This window comes from Halteromyces radiatus (genome assembly GCF_025201355.1).
Source record: "Halteromyces radiatus strain CBS 162.75 chromosome Unknown BX664scaffold_4, whole genome shotgun sequence".
In the NCBI taxonomy this organism is placed as follows: Eukaryota; Fungi; Mucoromycota; class Mucoromycetes; order Mucorales; family Cunninghamellaceae; genus Halteromyces; species Halteromyces radiatus.
In genome coordinates this window covers 791,360-814,186 of record NW_026251690.1, presented here as the reverse complement: position 1 = coordinate 814,186, position 22,827 = coordinate 791,360, and the positions used below count along the sequence as shown (strand labels likewise).

Genomic DNA, 22,827 nt, shown 5'->3' with positions numbered 1-22,827 from the left:
TTTTATTTTATAATATTCTAAAACTACAGATAAAAAAAAAAAAAAAAAAAAAAAAAAAAAAAAAAAAAAAAAAAAAAAAAAAAAAAAAAAAAACAAACTAATGACTATATATTTGACCTTAATTTAATTTTTGTGCAATCTGTTGCAATCGTTCTTTCAATAGGGCAATGGATTCTCGATGAATGCTTGAATTGACCTTGGATCGTAGAGAAGATTTGAGTTCATCATTCACTAAAAAACAAAAAAAAAAAAGTTAGTAATAACTCTCTACCTCTTTTTCTATTTTATTTTCTTACGAATATCAAGATTCACAAGGATATCCAATACATCAATAGAGGCCGTTCGTATAGCAGTATATTTGAGATCATCAAGGCAATACCCACATGCTTTTACTATTTTACTTGATATAGTATTGTTGAGAGAGCTAGGTGTGCTATGTTCAATAAACACTTGAAGACTTTGTAGAATAGCTAGTTGTACATTCCAAATATTCCCTTGTAATGATGTTGTCAATGTATCACTGATAGTATCCGCATATTTTTCTATATAATAATAGTAATACAAATGAATATCATTTCGTTTGATAACTTTTTTTTTTTTTTTTTATTATTGTTCCAATTTTTACCTTGATCATAGTATACCTTGGGTTGATAACCAGCAGTTAAGGCTTTGAAAGCATTGGCTTTGATCATAAGTAACAAAGGTTTTGTATTGTCATCTTCGTCATCTTCTTCCATAGCAGCAGCTTCATCCATACAGCAGAGATCTGTCAAAAAATCTTGGACTTGACCAAAAATATCAATCTTATCACTAAATGCCTCCAAAAATACATCGAGTGATACAAGAGCATGACGTTGATATACACGATTGTTGCGTTTAGATTCACGAATAAATATCTAACAAACATATGACGTAAATCATTAGTAACACAATATTTCTCTCTTTTTTTTTTTCTGTCTTACCTTTGCCACATCAGCCAAACTGGGTTGATTCGTTGGTTCATCAAAGAAGGATTTGGAAGATACACAGAGTTGACTAAAGGCATCCAATACCGTTTCTTTTCCATTCCATGATCTTGTCGCTAAAGTGGATACCATCACAGGCATAAGCTTATCTAGATGCTTTTCAATTCCTTTACCGCCTGATTTGCACATATCAGCAATAGTCAAAGCCGCTGTTTGTTTGATTTTCCAAGAAGATGAGTTCAATAATGGTTGGGTGAATTGTAATATTTCGTCAGCATATAATGTTACAAAACTTCGTGTACCTAATTAATATAATAACAATAAAAAAAATGAGTATCAATTCAATTTTTTTTTAAAAAAAAATTCTATTCTATTCTATACCAGAAGTTAAATTTTCCCAAGCGCTTTGCCATAACTTTTTCATTTGTTCATCTGGATCATGTTCACCAAAATAAATGAGCGGGACTATATCAGAAGCAATAGAGTTCATTCTATCTGTTGCAAATCTTGTAATTTCTACCGCCGTGACAGCAGCAGCAGCATGAGAATCTTCATCTATCATAAAAGAATAAGTATTGGTAATGATGTTCATCAGAAATATTTGCCTTACCTTCTTCTTCAACATAAAGTTTCTTCAAATGTTTCGTTAGGGAGAGCAGTCTGTCATAAGTGGCTAGTTGACATACATATCCAGTGGCTGTAGCAAATGTCTTTCTGATAACAGGATTTTTGGATCGGATAGCACCACTGAGTGCCTTTAAGAAATTATCAGCATGAGGTTCAAATATTGCACGACGATTCATACAAAGTGTCACAATGAAACGAGCACAACCAGCCTATGAAAAATTAAAAATAATTATTTAATGATCTACGTTGAGTGCATTTGTTCATGTTATTACCTTAGTGGGAAGACCAGTTCCTTTTTTCACAATTTGAATAATTCGAGGTACCAGTTCCGCCATCACTTCTTCATCTATTTGATTGACACAGTGTTCAATACCTTCCATCATTGGAGAATTCTTAGCACCACTCAATCTAGCATTGTCCAACTATATTTTATAAGATAAAAAAAATTAAATCTGGTTCTTTATTTGTTATATATATATATATATATATATTTTTTTTTTTTACCTGTTCTTGAGATATATTATATTGTTCAACATGGAAGCTTAGATAATTCATGGTTTGAGATTCCAGAGCTATAATCAAGTTATAATTAGTATAAAAAGAAAGGCATAAAAACAATTTGAGAGTGAGTATATTGACTTACACGATAATGATTGTAATAGAGTATCCACCAAATCAGGAATATATTTCTTCAGTAAAGAAGCACCAGTTTTGCATACCTTGAGCACAGCATCCAGACTAAACTTGCGCACATCTTCAGCATCCGACACAATTCCTTTATGTAAAAGGAAAGGCATCACAATGTCCATCACCTTGCCACCATCTTGTGGAGAAACCACTTCAGGATCACAATAATGAACAGTCAATTTTGTCAGTTGCTTACATGTTTGAGTGGCAGCTTGTCTTACTGATCCCTTGATATCATCCAAAGCTCTAAAGCACATTTGCCATAAAGATTCCAAGTAGGGTTCGATTTGTGCTAATTGTCGTCCTTGAACCAAGTCCGTCACAGCCGCACAAGAAGCTTCACGTACTCGCCATTGTCGATTGCCAAGTCCTTTCAAAACATCATCGATGATTTCGTTGAAATACTTGTCCACTGTCTTTTGTGAGTCCTTGACCAAACTTTGCCAGATAGATTTCATACTTTGATTGACACGCGGGTTCGGATCAAATTGATAACGATACAATTTGGGAATCAACCGAGGAAGGTAAGGTTCCATTTCTTTTTCTGCTAATGCCATCAAGTTTTGGAAACCAAATGCTGCACCACGTCTTGAAGTCCACATTGCATTATGATTTGCAAGGTTCATAAACTTGTAAATAAGATCAGGTTGATTGAGTTCTGATGCCAGAGAACAAAGTTCTTTGTATGTGGTGATTGAGTTGCCATCTGGAGTTGTACCGAGTGCCCCTTCTTCAAATAATACCGTATTGTCTGTCACTGATTGGGCTTGAATTGATCGACCTTCTGTAAATGTTCCCACCAATGAGTAAAGCATATCTTCTTTGATCTTGGCATCACCATATTCATAAACTAATCCCAGACCTTTGGAAGCAACTTCTTGGGTAAAATCTAGAAAAGAAAAAAAAAAGAGAAAAGAATACATTAGAAATGAATCATAATATATATATATACAACTTACCGTCACGATCACTCAAAAGACGAGAGAATGATGCATGGATCACACCTAGATTGGTCTATAACAAAATTCATTAGTACCATTATCATTATCTATTCTAATAATTGACTCTTTTCTCCTTGTATTAATTACCTTGATAATATCTTGATCTTTTCCAAATTTCAAAATAGAGAGTAACCATATACATGCGGCTTTTCGGTACCAAGAGCGATCACTTGTTACATAGGTTTTCACGATAGTTTCTACCACATTTTGGAATGCGGCAGAACGATCTCCACTTTGCTCAGAGACAAGATCGTCTAATGCAGGTATATCACTAATATCTTTGTATTTTTGAAGAGCTTGTGAATTCCATCCAAAGGCCAATGCTGTCCATGCTTCACCACCAGCGAAATAAAGTTCCACTTGCTTTGTATCAGCAGTTGCAAAAAGAGCTGCGACAATAGTATCTACCAAAGTCGAATCCGAGTTTATAACCAATGGAATGCTGAGATGTCCCAAAGCCAAGATTGCATTTTCTTGAAGTTTTGTGTCCTTGCTACTTTTGGCCAATAGAGCTAGTTTGTCCAATACATCTTTAGAGGTCATCTTTGTCGTTGTTGCTGATTCGTTGTCATCCGTCATTTCTACGTCCTTGGATGATTCACTTTGTTGATCCAACTGTAATAATAAATCCAAGGATTGAGTACGACCAATTTCTGCTAGAGCTTGACATGCTGCACCGGCCAATAAATAGAAAGTAGAGCTGGGAATACCATCCAATTGTTTGAGAAGTAAGTTGATACATCTAGTTACAACCATTGGTCGTAGAGAACGTTTTCGATAATAACATCGGCCAAGTAGATGTCCAATCGCCAGTAGAGAACCATGCTTACGATCAATATCCAATGCTGCATTCTGTTTTGTTTCCGGCTCTTCCAGGATATCCCCAAATTCCAATAAGATATCTTCAACTTCTTGTTGAGGAACACCAGAGTCACTTGCAATAATACCAAAAATATGAGACATTAATAGACGGGTGTCCAATTTGTTGGATGTGGTAAATGACTTGAAGAGAGACAGACGTGGTTTGAATACATTTGCAATAGAGGATGGTCCAAGTGAGATCATTTCCAATAAACATTTGGCAGCAGTGGACGTTAATACAGGATCTAAGCAAGTAGAATAAGAATTAGAAAAACAAAAAAAAAAAAAAAAACAAAAAAAAAAAGGAAACACCAACACGGATTTCTTTTTTTTTTCTTTTCTATCTTTGTATCTATTCCTTACCTTTCAGATTTGAATCCAAGGCATTTTCTACAATGTTTAACCATATTTCAATGGCTCGACGTCCATTTTCTACTGATTCACTACTGTCTTCCTTCCACCATAATTTGAGGATTTGCTTGACATTTTCCATTGCAATAGGATCTTCAGACATACTGTTTTCAACTTTATCTTGTACATATTCATCAATAAGGATAATATCAGGGTTCGCTTCCAAAACAAGAATCATCCGTAAAAAGGCTAGAATTTCAGCATAGACTTCTGTTGGGTACCCTTTGATAACAGGCGTTCGAGATTCTTGTATGTATTGTTCTCCAGGTCGATGTTCCGCAAGATAGTTCACCATTTCCGCAAATGTTGGCAATGCTGAAGGTGGGACAATATCGGTTTTGCTACCAATTGATCCAGTAGCCACATCTCGTAAAAATGGGTGTAGTCCACGTGTTGCTTCTTCATGTACTTCCAATTTGTTGATACTCGATGATGTTCCAAGCAAGCAAACATAGCGAGCAAAAGGTAAGGAAAATGGATAGATCCCATTGGCATATTTCAAAGCCATATATCTTGAGTTTGCATTGTTCTATGAGAATCGTTCCCCACCAAAAAAAAAAAAAAAAAAAAAAGAGTAAGCAAAGTAGTTTTGTTGTTATTTTTATCATTTCCAATATAATTTTCTTCTAATATGTACCTGTTCCACGGCTTTCAGAATAATGTCTTGAAGTTCATGATATATAGGAGATGAACTATCAGATCCAGCATAAACGTCAATCATGGAGGATAAGGCGTCTTGCACATAAACTCGGACATTGGGTTGTTCCAGTACGATATTGTCAAAGAACAATGAGATGATCTGTGTGTCTTCTAACCCAATTTTCGGTACTAATATACAAAAATAAAAAAAAAAAGTAAATTATTATCATGATTTATCAATTTCCAGCAATTGTTTGACTCTCTTTTGCATTTTACCTTTTCTAATCACCAGTCCACAAACAACATAGGCGTACCCCTTGATACTTTCAGCATCTGAACAATAAAAAAAAGAAAAAGAAAAGAGTCAGTGGTTATGAATCAATACATCAAAGATAATACTTACCATGTCCAGATACAAATGGGTTTTGGTCAATATATTTTAACATTCCAGATACAATAATAGGTGCAACGGGAGCCAGTGTAGAAGAGTCACACTATATAAAATATGCAAAAAAAGTTAAATCTTTTTTTTTGTTACAATTAAATAAATCGGATAAGTATAATACCATTCGAGCACACCATTGAAGAAAAGCCATAGTTGATCGACGGAGTCGTAGACTTGAAGATTCACCTATATATAAGTATGTATGTATATAAAATATGAGATAATTGTCCATGTTGATTTTGTATTCATCCTACCATATATGCCATCAAATACTACTTGAATCATTTGAGTGGGGAAGTTTGTAGCTACAATGGATTTGCCCAAATAATACAATATACGTATTTTCACAGCACTTGATACAGGCGCCCGACCATCTTTACCATCTAATAGATATATATATATATATATATATAACCATCAATTAATTAGAAATTGATACCCATATCTCATTTTTTATTATCATTATATTATTTCACTTACCCCCTCTTGTGGTAGGTTTTGTTCCAAGATAAAGAGTATAAAGTGACTGAATAATCTCTTTGTTTTCCAAATCCACATTATTTGTCCACCTTCGAATTCCGTCTTCACAAGCAGATACAACCATATGATTTGCATCACAAACACCAGCAATTAATAATTCAAGTCGTTCGTCATCCGTAAAAACATTTGATAATATAAAATGAATAATACCAAGCTGCAAAAAAAAAAAAAAAAAAAAAAAAAAAAAAAAGATGATCAGAAAGAGACATTAGCATAAATCCATCTTTCAATAGTAAAAGCCTCTATTTTCATTCTCTTACTTTTGCTTCAGTGACACGAGTGGATGTCCAGGAAATCTTTCCATTATTGGTCACTTCTGCTACAGCCTGTGGACTAAGTCCCGGGTATACAGGAGAGGTTTCTTCAGATTCTGTTGAAGCTTGTCGAGGCGTCATAGGTTGATAAAGTAACAAATCTTTGAAAAAATTGAGTATAACAGTGACGTCTTGTGGGTATTCATCAAAATGGAAAATAGACTGGCGTGCTTCAGCTTGCTTGCTAGGATCCAAGGTCCATTTTTTTAATGCCTACGCGAGTTGAATAATAAGTAATTGAGACAATGTACATAGTATATATAAGTATTCTTATTATTATTATTTTTTTTTGTTCTTTACCGGAAGAACCATATGAAGAAGAGTAATACGTTGAGATACAGGACGCTTAGAAATACCTTGTAAAAACTTTGGAATATGAACAGCAGTTTCTTCAGGTGTTAAGCGTTTAACGCACATTTCCAGATAAATAATAGTAAAATTTTTAACAAAGTTGGAGACATCGTTATTTGAGAATTGATCTAGAAGAGAATCAAAAGGAAGTTTGACATTGTCGTTGGATTTAATGCGCTTATTGATATGCGAAAGGATGTCCATAACCTATCATGATATAAATATAATAAACATAAAGTTCTTTTTATTTAGTATATCGAATCCAAACCTTTTTTCTTGACTGTTCGTTTGTGCTTGAGAGTTTCAATAATACAGGTGGTAGAAAGATGCCAATGGTCTTCTCAAGTTGAGAGTCAGTGCTACACATAGCAAGCTTCAATTCAACATTTTCTATAAACATAAAAGTTAATGAAAGTGTACATATAAATAAATAAACTTTTATTACCGAGTAGCTGAATTTCATTATTAGCCATTTTTATAGTTTTTTTTTAAAAAAAAAAAAAAAAAAAAAAAAAAAGGGAAGAAAAGCGAAGACGTAAGGTAAAAAGGTAAGACGTAAGGAAAAGGCACGCGCATTCCGATAAAATCTTTTTGTTCATCATTTTAAAAGTCAATTCAAAATCCCTAAAATGGGTGAATCAAACTTTTTTTTTTTTTCAACTTGTTGCCTCCCTATTTTTTTCGTTGCGATGGAAACAGTAATATCGCCCATTCGCATTGTCCATTGGACAAGATGGTTCAATGAAATTATTTTTGATGGTAATTGATCAAAATCTTTACTTTCTATGATATTAAAACTTTATTTTATTATTTTTATTATTATTATTCGTGTTATCGTTAGGCAAGGATAAATTTATAGAAGACGAGTGTGCCATTCCTGACGGATACAAAGTCAACATGACTACTGCTACTTCTTGGTGTACTATTAGTCCTAATCAATCCAATGTAGATATAGCTGATGCCATTGCCTTTCATGCTGCTGATTATACTTTTGGTGATGTTCCTCGAAGTAAGTGATATATATATATATATAAAGAAAAAATTGTGTGACAGGATATGCGGTTTTTGGAATACTTAATAGACTTTTTTTTTTTTAGAATCTGGTCAGCCATGGATATTGTATACACTTGAATCCCCATTGACAGCTCCCTTTCGTCAGGATCCAATAATGATGGAAAAATTTGACTATCTTGCCTCTTATCATCGAAAAAGTCAATACTTCTTCACTTACTTTAGCCCTTATGTGATGGATGTAGCTAATAGACCCTTACCTATGGATTTTATGAAGCGGAAATCGAAACAAGCACCAATATTGTGGATTGCCAAGAATTGTCATGCTTCTAGTGGACGGGAAAAGTATATCAGTGAACTTATGAAATATATCAACATCGATTCTTATGGAGACTGTTTGAATACAAAACCTTTTCCACCTGACAAGACTCGTGAACAATTGATGGCCGAATACAAGTTCTATCTAGCTATTGAAAATGCAAATTGTGATGATTATGGTAAAAAAAAAAAAAAAAAAAAAAAAAAATGGAATTGAAAAATACTAAATTTTAAACCTAAAAATACCATCAAATATACTTCTTTTATAGTGACGGAAAAACTCATGGATACCTTGAAATTCTCTGCGGTACCAATTGTAGATGGACCAAATTCTTATGATGGCTATTTACCCAATCAACGATCTGCTATTAGAATGGATGCTTATCCTGATCCTCGCGATTTGGCAAAATATATACGATTTTTAGATGAAAATGATGATGCCTATCTCGCTTACCTGAAATATAGAAAGGACGCATTAATCAAACCACCTAAGGATCGGCTGGACTCCTCTTTTATCTCGCTTTGGAGCGATCAGACAGCGCATGATTATAGAGTTAGTTGGTGTTCTATTTGTCGACACATGGTAACTACTTGGGATGAAAGACACAACAACAAAAATATCAAATCAAACAATTCACAAAAGGAGGATCGATTTTTAGTGGACAATTCTTGTATGATGGAACCAAAATGGGATTATGCAGCCAACGGACCACCCTATCAATCATATTCATGGATACCAACTGAAAAGGATGAATTTGCTTATGATGTCTTGACCCCACAACAAGAACGACAAGAACAAGAAGAAGAGAAAGTTGACTCTGAATTATTGTTGCCTAATGATGACGGACTGAATGAAGGCCAAGTTACTCTATTAGGACTTCTTTGTATCAGTTTCGCGGTGATTTGCTTTGTTATTCGGATCGCATATCAAAGGAACAAGAAACTGAGACGATAAATTGAAATACATACCCATTCCTCCCCTTCTCTTTTTTTTTTTTTTTTAGATTATATACCGAAAAAATGTACATTTACGTCTCCTTAGCCCATTCATAGTAGTGTTTCTTTTTTCTTTATCTTACATTATTTGAAAACATTCCCTTTTTATTTTAATAAACAATAATATCAAAGAACCCCACGTATTCAGTTTTATATTTGATCAGATAAAGATCAATCTTTTTTTTTTTTTGAAGGAACAAATAATAAAAAAAATACATTTATTAAAAAAAAATACAAATTACAAAAAGATAATCACCTAAAGAGTTGGGGTAGCGGTAGAGATGCATTCATTGAAGAAGTTGACGGTCAATTGAATAGCTTCAGTAGAACGTTTGCGGTTCAATTCATCAGTATAATCACCACGAGCACCAACAAAACCGTGGACCATATCTAAAAGAAAAATAATAATAAAAAAAAAAGTGATGAAACAGGTTAATAAGATAAAAGTATTCCTTTTTTTTTTCCTTTGGTTACCATCAAATCGGTGATGCTTGCAGAGTTTGCCAAAAGGTTTCTTGTAGAGGATATCCATATATTCAGTCTATCATAAAATCAACATGATTCATCAGTACAACTACTACACTCATATCAACTTTTTTTTTTTGGTATACCATATCAGGTTCATCCTTGGAAGGAAGAGCAAGAACAGGAGCACTTGCAACTTCAGCATCCTTGTTGTCAACAAAAGAAGGATGAATCATGACAATACCAGCAAAGAAACGAGGGGAATCAATAGCAGAATATTGAGCAGCAATCTATCATGTTTATAAAACAAGTCAGTTCCTTTTTTCTTACTTGTAAATAATATTTACCTTAGCACCCCAGCAAAGCCCAACAATACCACCAATATGAATACCACTGGATCGCAACCATTCTACCACGCTATTGAGTTGAGGAGTAATCTAATATGGGAAAAAAAAAAGGCGTAACAGAGATCATCAGTTGTTAATAGGTTTATTTTAGGTTTCAACTTTTTATGTACGCGACATATTGCACACTTACCACTTCGATAGATCCATATTTACCAATCCATTCCATCAAACGAGGTCTATCTTGAAGAATTTCCATTGTACAGTCATGTCCTTTGAAAAAGTGAGGCATGACTACCTTGTATTTACAATACTTGGCAAGAAGATCAGCAAACTGTTTTGTATTGGGACTATGAATTAAGAAGATGAAGACATATCAGAAGAGATAACTTGTCTACCTTATTTACTACTTACTGTAAACCAAAGATATCATACATGACTACAATGGCTTTCTTGGCATCCTACATGGAGATAAAAAAAATAAAAAGAAAAAGAAGAAGAAAAGTCATATGATGAGCGGTTTGTTTCCAAGATGACCACATGTTATTTACAGCAGGACCAACGGTATAAACTTCCAAATCACCAACGTTTTCCATGACACCAATAGCTTCATAGTTTGAAGAAACTGGAGGAATAGAACAACAAGCAGTAGAGTAAGACATTGTGGTTTTTCTTTGTTTAGAAGTAAATTAAACTTTTCTGATAAAGTTGAAAAGGAAAAAAAAAAAGATTCAAGGTAGAAACTGTCATTTTTTATATGGACTCCATTTATTTTTCCCTTTCTTCGGGATTGGAAAATAATTTACCCTTTAGGCATAGTCATTTCCTAAACACTTTGAACTCCAATATTCAAGACACCACCAAAAACAATTAGAATGATGATTAATCATAACGACGATGATGATGATGATGGATTGTTGACTTTATCATAGAAATTTTAAAAGATGATGTCCAAACGAGAGCAGGTGCATGAAATTCTCACTTTAAGCAAAGCATTAAAATGTCTCATTATCCATTACATTTGTCGCAAGGTAGTTACATCCGTGTGTCAAAAATCATCTGCGTGTGCTAGAAAAACGGTTGGTCTGTGCCAGAAACCATTTGGCGTGGGTCATAAAAATAATTCATGTGTGCCGTTACAGTATTCATTAGATTTTTTTTATTTGCACGTTAAAAAAAAATCTTGCCGCCCATCAAGCGAACAGAAAGAACCAGTATTCTCAATAGCTCAAGTACAATTTAACAAATATGGTCTGTTACATAACATCAACTTAATCTAATTGAAGAACGTCGGTAAGCCGGCACGTGCCACTTCTACTCTCATGTTTGTACTCGGGAACTACCGATGGGTTTCGACTCAATACAATCCAGATGAAATCGATGATTATATGTCAATTGTCTATGATTGTTGATAGATGATTGTTTGTTGAAGGAGGGCAGAGGATGATATGAGAGACATTATATTAAGATATTCTATAATGAGTTGGATTGATTGTGAAAAGTCATGTGATTTAATTTCATTGTAGAGAGAGAAGATTTCACTTTCTACTTGATGAGAAGAAGTGTTCTAGATCTCTCTCTCTAGCATCATTATCAATATAGATTGTCATCAATTATTTTCAATCCAGCTGCAATTATCATTATTCATTAATCAAACATCCATCCTTAACCTTGTTACTGATTTTTATGGTTTTCAACAGTTGGTGTGCAAGATACCTTTTAAAATACCGCTGCTTTTTGAGTCGTTTTGAGTGGAGGTGGCTGATATCAAGCTTTCATTTTTTTTTTTTTTTTTTTTTTTTACTTCTTTACTTTTGTCAGTATATCATGAAGAACGAACCCTGTTGTAAATGCAAAACTGAGCTCTCCACAGTTCGTCTCCGTCATACTTTTTATTGCAAGTAAGTTTTACGATGATTTATTTATTTTGTTAGGGTATTAATGATTCCTTTTTTTTTTTTTTCTTCAATAGTAAATGCTTTGTATATACCTTTGTTGGAAAATACAGATCTAATTTGAATCGGTCTAAAGCAATTGGTCGTAAAAAAGGAAAAGTACTACTAGCTTGCTCTGGTGGTCCTTCATCAATGTAAGATTTGTTTTTATAATTCTTTGTTTAGATATTCTTACTAATGCTCACTTATTTATAGTGCTATGCTTCATCTTACCAGCTCCTTTATGATCGTCAACCCAACTGAAAAGAGAAAGATTGCCATGGTACCTTCAGCTGTTGTATGCCATTTGGATGAGTCTACTTTATTTGAACAACAGGTAAATAAATAAAAATTAAAAAAATAGAAATTATATTTAATGTTATTATATATATATATATATATATATATAGAAAGGGTCAGCAGAAAAATTAGAAGCAATGGTGAAAAGCAAGTATCCACAATTATCCTATATTAGTCAGCCTATGGAAGACATTTTCAGCAAAGACTTTTACTCTAATCCTAATTTTGATAAGTGTTTTAAGAATGTGCCAGGTGGCAATAGTGAACATGGTAAAAATCATTATCAGTTATTATGATCTAATAGAAAATTATTATTCATTCATGATTTTAATTAATATCATACCTTTTTTTTAGAATATATCGTACAACTCGGACAAGAATCAACAGAATCTACTCAAATTACCAATGGTGAACGTCTCAAAACACTTTTCAATAACATCAACAAAAATACAGCCAAAGAAGATCTTTATTGGAATATCAAGTTTGCCATGCTTTTGACTATTGCCAAACGGGAACAGTAAGTTGACTTATATTATCATTTAGGCAATATGTAATATTTTTATATTTATTTATTATAGATGCGATTATATCTTTATGGCTGATTCATCAACACGACAGGCAATTAAAATGATATCAAAGATTAGCAATGGACGTGGATATAGTATACCAATGGATGTCGGTATGGAAGTGGATTCATGCTTTAAGGATGTAGTGATCTTAAGACCAATGAAGGATATGCTTGCAAAGGAAATGGGAATATATAATAGATTACATGGTATTGATCATGATGTCACAACACCTTTCAACTTTGGAACATATAATGCACCAAAAAGTTCTATTGAACGATTGACAGAAGGTATATATATAGTATTATTTATTGAAATTATTTATTTATTTATTTATTTATTTTATTTGGATAGATTTTATTGTTGGACTTGATCGAGATTTTCCATCTACAGTTAGTACTATATCAAGAACAGCATCTAAACTTACACCACATAGTAATATCGATTATAGTAAAAAATGTGCTATTTGTCAAATGTAAGTCAAAAAAAAAAAAAAAGAATTCATAATATATATTTACTTATTTTATTTAGGCCATACGAATCAAATATTCCTGAATGGAGAAAACATATTACAGTGACAAAGGTGGATCAACAAGAAGAAGATAATGAATGTTGTGGTGGTGGATGCAATGAAGGATGTTCTTCTTCTGAACATAATGTGGATTTAAATGCATATTTGTGTTATAGTTGTCAAGTGAACGTCAAGGATTATAAAGTCAAGACTATTGAAACATTACCAAGATTTATTGTAGAAAGTGTTTATGATCAAGAAAGGGAACAACGTTTACGTGGACAGATAGAAGAATTCCTTATAGATTAGAATTAAAAATAATAAAAAGAATTAACAGCATCTAAACTAGATAATATTTTTTAACATATTGTGAATTTGATCGGAGAAGAAATATGGTTTTCGGATTGGGCAGAGCAGGAAAAATTGTTCTGCTGCGTTTTACTCTCTCTCCTTTTTTTTCTTTCTTTCTTTCTTTTTCTTTTCTTTTTCTTTTCTTTTTCTTCTTTTTTTTTTTTCTGTGGTTATCTGTTTGCCTTATTTTTTTAATTCTTCTTCCTTCTTTTTTTTTTCTATTCTTCCTCTTCTTCTTCTTTATTTTTATTTTTTTCTTCTTCTACTACTATCATATATCACTTTCACTTTTGTTAAAACTATTCATCAAAACTCTTTTATTGAATAGTTTTATTCTTCTTTTGTAAAACCATTATAAAAACGGTCAAAGGTAAGCATTTAAAAGATTTTATCTATTTTAACTAAATATATATCTTTTTAATTTAGTATATCACTTTTGATACTCAAACAAGTCTAACCTCAAGAAACTGGACAATATGGAATACCCCGATGCAAAATATTCAAATGGAAGAAAGTCAAATCAAAGGTCAAATTCTGATCATCGTGGATCTTTAGAAGAAAAATCAAGGTTAAAGAAAGGAAAAGCAAAAGCAAGACAAGATAATGAAGACAACACAAAGTAAGTTTCTTTTTCTTTTTCTTTATTTTTTTGAATGTTTATATTTAAAAAATAGATACTTAATTCACTTTCTTTTCTTTATCAGGGATGCCAAGCTATCTTATCGAAAAGCAAAAAAACAACCCGATCCTGAAGGTTTATCCGATGATGGAAATCAAGTGGTGAATTCTGTCCTTTCATATTTTGATCTTATTGGTGATAACCGCAATGTGAATAAGTTTTGTACTGATCAAAATGATGACGATGAAGATTCTATGGATTATGTTAATTGGAATGATGAAAAGAACAATCATGAACAGCACAAGGATTTGGAAGATAATGATGACCTTGATACGACTTCCAACACTGAACATCATTATCAAGGTCAAAAATTAGAACAATTTGATGATGATGATGATGACGATGATGATGATGATGAAGAAAATGATAACAACAGTAATAATAATGATGATGAAAATGATGATGATAATGACGACAATGATGAAGATGATGATATGGATGATATACAAGAAATGGAACGTGTCCGACGTAAATTTGATCAACAACTTCAACGAATGTTTGGTGGTACCATGTCAGAAATGAACTCTCAATTACGCTCTATCTTGAACAATTTGAAGACTCAAAATGATCCTACTATACAACTAGTCACTCTACAAGAACTGGCAGAAATACTATCTGTTAGCAATGAAGAAACTTTAGCAGGATACTTTGCAACTGACAGTTTTGTCAAGGAATTGGTGCGAATTATGAAAGGATCTGAACAAGGTACTGATGATGATATTCCTCCTGGATTGGATATGGATGAAGATACAATGCTTGCTCTGGCTATGGCTGGAGGTTTTGGTGGTGGAAATCCTGAAATCATGCTTTTAGCTTGTCGATGTCTCTCAAATCTTATGGATGCTATGCCTACTGCTGTCACTAATGTAGTCTATCAAGGAGCTACAAAAGTATTATGTCAAAAACTTAAATCTATTGAATATATTGATTTGGCGGAACAAGCTCTCACTGTAAGTTTAAAGAAGAAAAAAAAAATATAATAGAATCTCGTTCTTACTCTTATTTTTTTTTTTTATTACAATATTTTTAAGGCTCTCGAAAAAATTGCATCTCAGCTACCAAGAGCTGTCATTCATGAAGGTGGACTTTCGGCTGTCCTGATGTATTTTGACTTCTTCAGTATACACTCTCAACGAACAGCTTTAAGAACTGCGGCAAACTGTATGCGGTGCGTTGACAAGGATAACTTCTCACAAGTATTGGAAGTCATTCCAACATTGATGAATACAATCACTTATTCTGATCGAACTTTGGTGGAATTATCATGTCTTTGTTGGTTACGTATCACTGAAAATTATAGACCTCGTCGAGATCTCATTGAAAAGGCAGTTTCTGTAGAACTTCTCAAAGCTATCATTGATTTAATACCTATTCCTGGAAATCCAAATGCTGCTCGGCCTTCAACTTTTATGGATCTACTACGAATATTACGTGCTATTGTCAAAAGTTCTCCTTCTCTCTGTTGTGAACTATTAAAGCTGAATATAGTGGATATCTTTTACAAGGTACTGACCGGATCAACTGATATTCCGCAATATGATCATGCTTCATCCAGTTTACCCGAAGTGAATATGGATCACAAGTGGCGCGATTCTGTTTATACTATATTGAAGATTATCATAGATAGTCTTCCACCTCTTCCAAAAGGTAAATATAATAGAATAAATTATCAATGAAACCTAATGACTGATTTTATTTTTACTTTTTTTTTTTTTTTTTTAGACGACAAATTCAGCTCAAGACGATTCAAGGATCTCGATAGAAACAAACTGCGTGATGGATCAACCAAAGATGAGGATGATGACAGTAACAACAGCAGCAATAACAACCATAAAAACGACTTGCGTGCTGTTATGTTTAGAAAAGACAATACAATATTACACTATATCAATTCATTGTTAATTCCTCTTTTATTGGAAATGCATACATCTATGGTGAATATTCGGGTTCGACAGTTAGTGACACATATTTTGGTCAAATTGATCCACTTTTCTGAAGCAGATGAATTACGTAAAGTCCTCAACAATATTGGATTATCTGGTTTTTTGGCAAGCATACTCACACAACAAGAACATCCTATCCTTGTGACTGATACACTGTATATGGCGGAAATGTTGATTGAAAAATTACCCGATATTTATGTTTTCCTGTTCCAACATGAAGGAGTTATCCATGAAATCAAATCGTTGGCCAACACACCTCTATCTGACAAAGAAGATGCAACCGCTGCTGATCATTCCTGTGATACCACCAAGAATGATAATGATGTTTCTAAGACAAGGTTAGTCAGTTCCACTCCAGGTGAAAATTCTGAAATGTCCACGGCTGGTGAAGCGAAACAGGATGACAACAATGATACAGCATCACCTACATCAACATCTGTCCGTGTAAAGGAATATAGCACAGACGGATCCAATGATTTCAATGATGGACCTTCCAATGGTACATCAACTCAGATAGAAAACAAGACAACGACAGACAATACATCACAAAACGATATTATTAGCCAACAACAGGAAGAGTTGAGGTCTCTGGAAGAAAAATTGCAATCTGCTAGACGTCGTCTATTCAATCGAGAAGATTTACCAGCCTTACTTCGTAGTCGAATGGGATTATTACAGCAGCAGCAGCAACAACAACAACAATTATCTGCAGACACTGAAAAAGGTATTGGACAAGGTTCTACCAGAAAGTATATCATTCAATTAGCAAATTACATCCTCAAGACATATCAAGATCGATTGAAATTGAAGAACTCTTCCCAAACAGAACATGCAGTATCTACAATTGAATCATCCATCGCGGAATTGGATCATAATGACGACGATACTTTGACTGATCTTGGATTGGAAACTTTACGTCAAGTGTCACAACAAATCAAGGCTGGTTTGAATGATGTTAGTATGGCGAAACATGGATTAGACGCACTTCTGGATTATTATAAAAGCTGTTCTGTTGGAATTAGTAGTTATGAACTACGTGCTTCTGGTTTGATGGATGCTCTCTTGGAATATTTAACGACAGCGGATAATGTCACTCAAACTAAGGTGGATGATGATAATCTCAAATCAAGTTTATCTGAACGACAAGCTCTCTTCAAATATATTATTGGTAATTCCGCTACAACAACAATGACTACTGGTGGTGGTGATAGTGGTGATGGCAATGATATTATTTCGATGCTTATTATTCGACTTCAAGAACTTTTGGCACGATTTGAACAGTATCAAGTAGTGACTCCTCTGGATATGACATCAAATGATGGATTACGCAATCCTTCAAGCATGCTCGCAAAACAAATACGACTTAGGCTCACAGGCATTGGATCCAACATTCCTATTGATCATCAACACCTTATGGTATCAACTCATGCAGTAGCCACTTTCCGTGTCATTGAGGAATATCTTCTTTCGCGAGTTACTCATTCAGATGGTGGATTAGATGAAGACGGTACATCCGATAATGGTGGCGACGAAATTATTACAGCAAGACATCATGATAGACCAACACTGAATGAGACTTCCTCAAGACCTTCATTGGATCAACTGATACAACAGGATAATGATATTGACAACACAATACGCGATAATTCCGTTGCCTCGACCGGATCACGTTCTGTTGATGAACCTAGTGAACAAGAAAATCAAGTTGAAAAAGTGGATGAAATGGATCTGGATGAATCACAAGACAGCGAGGTAAACTTAAAAAAAAAGTATTTACATGCGACGGTATCTTCTGACAAGATACTCATTATGCTCTTTTTTTTTTTTTTTTTTTTTAACAGGAATCACTGAAAAATGAAAGTGGTGGTGATAGCAATAACGACACGGATAACTCAGTAGAAGCATCAGGATCAACATCGGTATCAAATAAGGGTCGTTGGCGTATTATCTTCTCAACGAAATCAAATACAATCAACAATGATATGACTATTTATGGTGCAATTCATAAAGAAGAAATACAACAACGCCAATTGGATAGTCCTCCTCCAACTCGCAATATTTGGATCAGTTCTTATCCGATAAGTTACAAACTTGTATGGACTCACGATGATGGCAAGAAAAATGGCGATGAAGATATTGTTAAAGATGATGATGACAAGCAAAACCAAAGGCTAGTAACAAAATCTTCGTCTCCTTCCTTCTCTACGCAATCTTCTCAATCTGACGAATCTTCTGCCAATAATCAAATATGCGACAATGTTCGTCGGCTCTTGAAGGTAATTTATCAACTTTACAACGGTGACGATCAACCCAATCTACGGAACCTATTCTTTGGACGAAAATTGACAGCCAAAGTAAATCGACAATTGGAAGAACCTCTGATCGTGGCCAGTGACTGTCTCCCGGAATGGATCCATCGATTACTTCGTGACACTCCATTTTTGTTCCCGTTTGAAACTCGATATCTTTATATTCAATGCACATCCTACGGTTACTCAAGATTGATCTCCCGATGGCAAAGTTTACAAATGCGCAATCAACAACATCAAGGTGCTCGAGGTGGTACATTGGATGATTCACATCAGCAACAATCCATGACACTAGGACAACTAGAGCGACAAAAAGTACGGATGATGCGAAATCAAATACTGGAATCGGCAGTCAAGATGCTGGAACTCTTTGCTACCTCGGACGCATCGTTAGAAATTGAATTTGTGGACGAAGAAGGTACTGGATTGGGACCAACATTAGAATTTTATGCTTTGGCATCCAAGGCATTCTGCAAAAAGTCTCTTGGATTATGGCGTGATGATGACGATAGCTACCATTCTTCCAAACAAACTGGCCATGAGAAGAATGAACATGAAGATAACGATGATGATGATTCCGCTACTCGGTATGTTTGTGCTCCGCGTGGTTTATTCCCTCGACCTCTTTTGGATGTGGGTCGAATTCATAACAAGACAGTCCGTCGTATTACAACATTATTCAAGACATTAGGTCGCTTTGTTGCCAAAGCAATGCTGGATTTCAGGATCATCGATATACCCTTCAGTTTGGCTTTCTTCCACTTGGTGTTTAACAACCACTTGAGAGCGATTGATCTTATCCGCGTAAGAAAAAACCAAAAAAAAAAAAGAAGTGAAATCTGCTTTGTCAAGTTTGAATATAAATATTGACTGATTTTTTTTTTTTCGTACATTAGCAAGTAGACCCTACTCTTGGAAATTCAATTGATTTACTTGAAAAGTTTTTGAAACGCAAACAAATGATTTATGCTGATTCTTCATTGGTAAAGTGATTTATTTGTAATGATGTCATTTATCTCATCCTTCTCTTATTTTTATATAGTCATCTCAGCAGAAACAGGAAGCAATCGAAACAATCGAGGTGGATGGAATCACTTTGGATGATTTGTGCCTCTCATATACACTCCCTGGATCCAATATTCATTTGAAGGTAAAAGTAGAAATCAATATATGAATAAAGAGGTGAACTGATTTGGAAAGCTAACCACTGACATTGTTCTTTTTTTTTTTTTTTTTAGGATGAAGGTGATAAGATTCCAGTCACTATTCATAACTTGGCAAATTATGTAGATCTTCTTGTGGACGCTACTGTTGGATCTGGTGTCTCCAAACAAATTGATGCTTTCCGTACTGGGTTTAGTGAATCATTCCCTATCAATGATTTGAAAATTCTGACATGTGATGAATTGGTATCGTTATTTGGTACTTCTGATGAGGATTGGTCTCTTACTAGTAAGTGTGTTGAATTGTAATAAATATCAAGAAAGGATGAATACTTATAATGAATTTTTTTTTTATTTGTAGCATTGATGGACACTATCAAGGCAGATCATGGATTTACAATGGATAGCACTGCCATGCAACATCTTTTGGAAATTTTATCAGAATTGGATCATCAGGGACGCCGGGATTTCTTACAATTTACTACTGGAAGTCCACGTCTACCTATTGGTGGTAAGTCATCTTTTTTTTGAATGAAATGGATTCACTCACACTCACTTTTCTATATATATATATTAGGATGGAAAGCACTACGACCGCCATTTACTGTTGTTCGTAAAATGTCAGAACCACCTTTATCAGCCAATGATTATTTACCATCAGTGATGACATGCGCCAACTACTTCAAAATGCCTGATTATTCTGATAAGGCTACGATGTTGAAACGATTACAAACAGCCATGTCTGAAGGAAAAGAAAGCTTTTTGTTGTCATAGATTAGTTAGTTGTGGTTATTAGACAATTATTCCCCATTTCCTACACTTTATTCACACTCAATATTACATATCGTTGCATTCTCTTTTTTTTTTTATATCTTCGATTTATTCATTGTTATTAGCAATTCCAAGAATAAAATAAAATGTTTTATAATATACATTCATGTATACTTTCTTTTTTCTTTTTTTTCTTTTTATTGAGTGGTTTGTTTGTTAAAATATATATATAAAAAAAAAATATACAATCAAATTACAAGTGTGCTGTTGCTGCTGTCAATTCATCCGGTGAGGCAAATCGCATATTTTCATCATGACCTAAAAGAATGCCACGATTCACAGCAGATCCTTGACGAAGTCCGTCAAGTTTTGTATTGGCTACATCCATGTTCCTCCAAGCCCATTTTCTAGTATAATCCGTGGATATATCCTCAATCACATTTCTCACCTGGAAACCTATATTGGGAAGGAATCTTTATATGGAAGAAACGGTAAGTTCACGACAACAACAACAACAAAAAAAAAAAAAAAAAAAAAAGAAATAGATCGATGATGAATACTTACTTCATACCATGACCAGAATCCCCAGCTGCTATTATAAGATTTGAATATTTGGGATGTTGACTGATAAGAAAATCACCATCAATAGAGTCACAATACCTAGAATAAGAAAAAAAATATATATATATTGGATATGCAAAAACAAGACGATGATGATGACGATGGTTTTACCAGCAAAGACGAGAGTAAGCAATATCCATACAGGAAGTACCAGGTATAAAGTTGGCCAAAAATCGACGAAATTCTCTTAAAGCTGATAGTGGAATGGTATCACATTCAAAAGCCACTTGAGTACGAGGAATGGATACATTATCATGTTTTCTTGGCCAAAGATATCCACTATTATGAATCCCTATTTTCATTTTCCCATCAGCATTAATAGGAAATCCATAAAATCCTATATATGAAAAAAAAAAATTTTTTTAATTTGATCTTTCTTTTTTTTTTTTTTTTGGTACCAGTTTTAGATAAATCAGCACACCAAACAGGACAATTTTGATCGAATTGATCACGTAAATCACCATAAGGTTTAAATTGAATCACGGCTTGACCAGTAGCAATGATTTGATTTTCCATCTCCACCACACCCGGAGTCCAGGAACCTGTGGCTAATACCACTTTATCTGCTTTATGAATTTTCCCATCCATGGTCACAATGCCTTCTGTCTTATTGTTGTTTGGACAATACAATGAAGATAAAGTTCCTTGATCTCCACCAATCACAAATCGAACACCTTGTTGTAAGCATTTTTGGTGCATATGTTTCACAGCTTCAGCAGAGTTACACCATCCTATATATGGAAAAAGTCAAATTGATTCGTTCCACGTTTTTTTTCCTTTTTTTTTTTTTTTTTTTTTTTTTTTTTTACCACCAGCTTTGTTTAAATAAGCAATGTTAAATCCATGATGTACTGCTGTTTTAAATTGAGGATATCTTTTAATGATGGCTTCTCCATCAAGTTCTTCAATACAATGTCCATACCCAGCTTGTCGGATATTCCTTAGACTCTTCTTTTCGAAATCCGAGTATTCACCATGACGACTCATCATCAATACACCTGTTTCATGAAATACGGGTGATTCACCTTGTTCTGCTCTTTCTTTATTGTATTGATGCCAATAAGGTAATGCCTCCATCATCAAATGCATATAAGTTATATCATCGCCATAATCAAATCGCATGATCTTGTTGATATCTATTATAAAATTAAAAAAAAAAATTTAAAAAAAAAAAACAAAATCATGACACTCTTTTTTTTTTTTTTTTGGTTTACCAGTAGAAGCAGCATCTGGTGATGGGATAGATTGTCTATCAAATACCCATACTTCATATTCTGATTTCAATGAAAGTGCATAGGCTGTTGATAATCCAAAACATCCTCCACCAACAATGATCACTTTAGGCATTCTACAATCAATTGAAAAAAAACAAAAGATAAAAAAAAAAAAAAAGAATCATTTCGTGTGATATATATATATAGTGTTGACACTCCCCAAAACAGGAATGTTCGCGGAGATCTAGAGAAAAAAAGGTTTTGTTCACCCCGATAGTCTAATCTTATTTTCGTTTTTTCTGGAATAATAAAAAAGAAAAACGTATTTTATTAAAGTAATAAAGGAACTAATAAACTACAGGTCCAAGACTGCGTTCTGAAGGTGAAGATTTGTTGCTATTTCCAAATCTAGGTTGAATGCGTTGAGATTTCATCCTATTCACAAAGGCATTGCCACCAGCTACATGTTCTTGACAAAGAGGACATACCA

General features: G+C 33.9%; 6 protein-coding genes across 6 annotated transcripts; 3 read left to right on the top strand and 3 right to left on the bottom strand.

Annotated features, from left to right (window-relative positions):
• Positions 1–97: 97 nt before the first annotated feature.
• BX664DRAFT_296423 (proteasome stabiliser-domain-containing protein) lies at positions 98–7,347 on the bottom strand. The gene is made up of 22 exons (XM_051542202.1): positions 7,287–7,347; positions 7,110–7,231; positions 6,791–7,048; positions 6,437–6,703; positions 6,117–6,330; positions 5,891–6,019; positions 5,758–5,822; positions 5,595–5,685; positions 5,468–5,524; positions 5,190–5,380; positions 4,505–5,081; positions 3,368–4,386; positions 3,239–3,293; positions 2,236–3,168; positions 2,097–2,164; positions 1,865–2,014; positions 1,576–1,801; positions 1,347–1,520; positions 963–1,267; positions 626–896; positions 297–542; positions 98–231 (listed from the first exon to the last, which is right to left on the bottom strand). The coding sequence occupies exons 1-22, from the start codon at positions 7,312–7,314 to the stop codon at positions 119–121; spliced, it is 5,559 nt and encodes a 1,852-aa protein (XP_051399812.1). The 5' UTR covers positions 7,315–7,347; the 3' UTR covers positions 98–118.
• Positions 7,348–8,087: 740 nt separating this feature from the next.
• On the top strand, positions 8,088–9,125 carry BX664DRAFT_263696 (uncharacterized protein; the record flags this gene model as incomplete). The annotated part of the gene is made up of 2 exons (XM_051540780.1): positions 8,088–8,349; positions 8,440–9,125. 2 exons carry the CDS (start codon positions 8,088–8,090, stop codon positions 9,123–9,125), a joined length of 948 nt encoding a protein of 315 aa, XP_051399811.1.
• Positions 9,126–9,343: 218 nt separating this feature from the next.
• BX664DRAFT_331866 (uncharacterized protein) lies at positions 9,344–10,703 on the bottom strand. The gene is made up of 6 exons (XM_051545214.1): positions 10,527–10,703; positions 10,390–10,436; positions 10,169–10,325; positions 9,979–10,068; positions 9,641–9,921; positions 9,344–9,556 (listed from the first exon to the last, which is right to left on the bottom strand). Exons 1-5 carry the CDS (start codon positions 10,635–10,637, stop codon positions 9,703–9,705), a joined length of 624 nt encoding a protein of 207 aa, XP_051399810.1. The 5' UTR covers positions 10,638–10,703; the 3' UTR covers positions 9,344–9,556; positions 9,641–9,702.
• A 1,450-nt stretch (positions 10,704–12,153) lies between these two features.
• Positions 12,154–13,254, top strand: BX664DRAFT_262685 (uncharacterized protein; the record flags this gene model as incomplete). Its single annotated transcript, XM_051540732.1, has 5 exons — positions 12,154–12,246; positions 12,320–12,479; positions 12,564–12,726; positions 12,788–13,065; positions 13,130–13,254. 5 exons carry the CDS (start codon positions 12,154–12,156, stop codon positions 13,252–13,254), a joined length of 819 nt encoding a protein of 272 aa, XP_051399809.1.
• A 1,328-nt stretch (positions 13,255–14,582) lies between these two features.
• Positions 14,583–20,664, top strand: BX664DRAFT_279651 (uncharacterized protein). The gene is made up of 11 exons (XM_051541452.1): positions 14,583–15,266; positions 15,348–15,963; positions 16,039–16,633; positions 16,823–17,175; positions 17,239–17,909; positions 18,101–19,064; positions 19,128–19,372; positions 19,611–19,718; positions 19,807–20,020; positions 20,093–20,242; positions 20,309–20,664. The coding sequence occupies exons 1-11, from the start codon at positions 14,751–14,753 to the stop codon at positions 20,503–20,505; spliced, it is 4,629 nt and encodes a 1,542-aa protein (XP_051399808.1). The 5' UTR covers positions 14,583–14,750; the 3' UTR covers positions 20,506–20,664.
• An 80-nt stretch (positions 20,665–20,744) lies between these two features.
• On the bottom strand, positions 20,745–22,470 carry BX664DRAFT_373056 (FAD dependent oxidoreductase; the record flags this gene model as incomplete). Its single annotated transcript, XM_051548684.1, has 6 exons — positions 20,745–20,975; positions 21,067–21,162; positions 21,235–21,460; positions 21,522–21,854; positions 21,933–22,259; positions 22,338–22,470. 6 exons carry the CDS (start codon positions 22,468–22,470, stop codon positions 20,756–20,758), a joined length of 1,335 nt encoding a protein of 444 aa, XP_051399807.1. The 3' UTR covers positions 20,745–20,755.
• Positions 22,471–22,827: the final 357 nt, after the last annotated feature.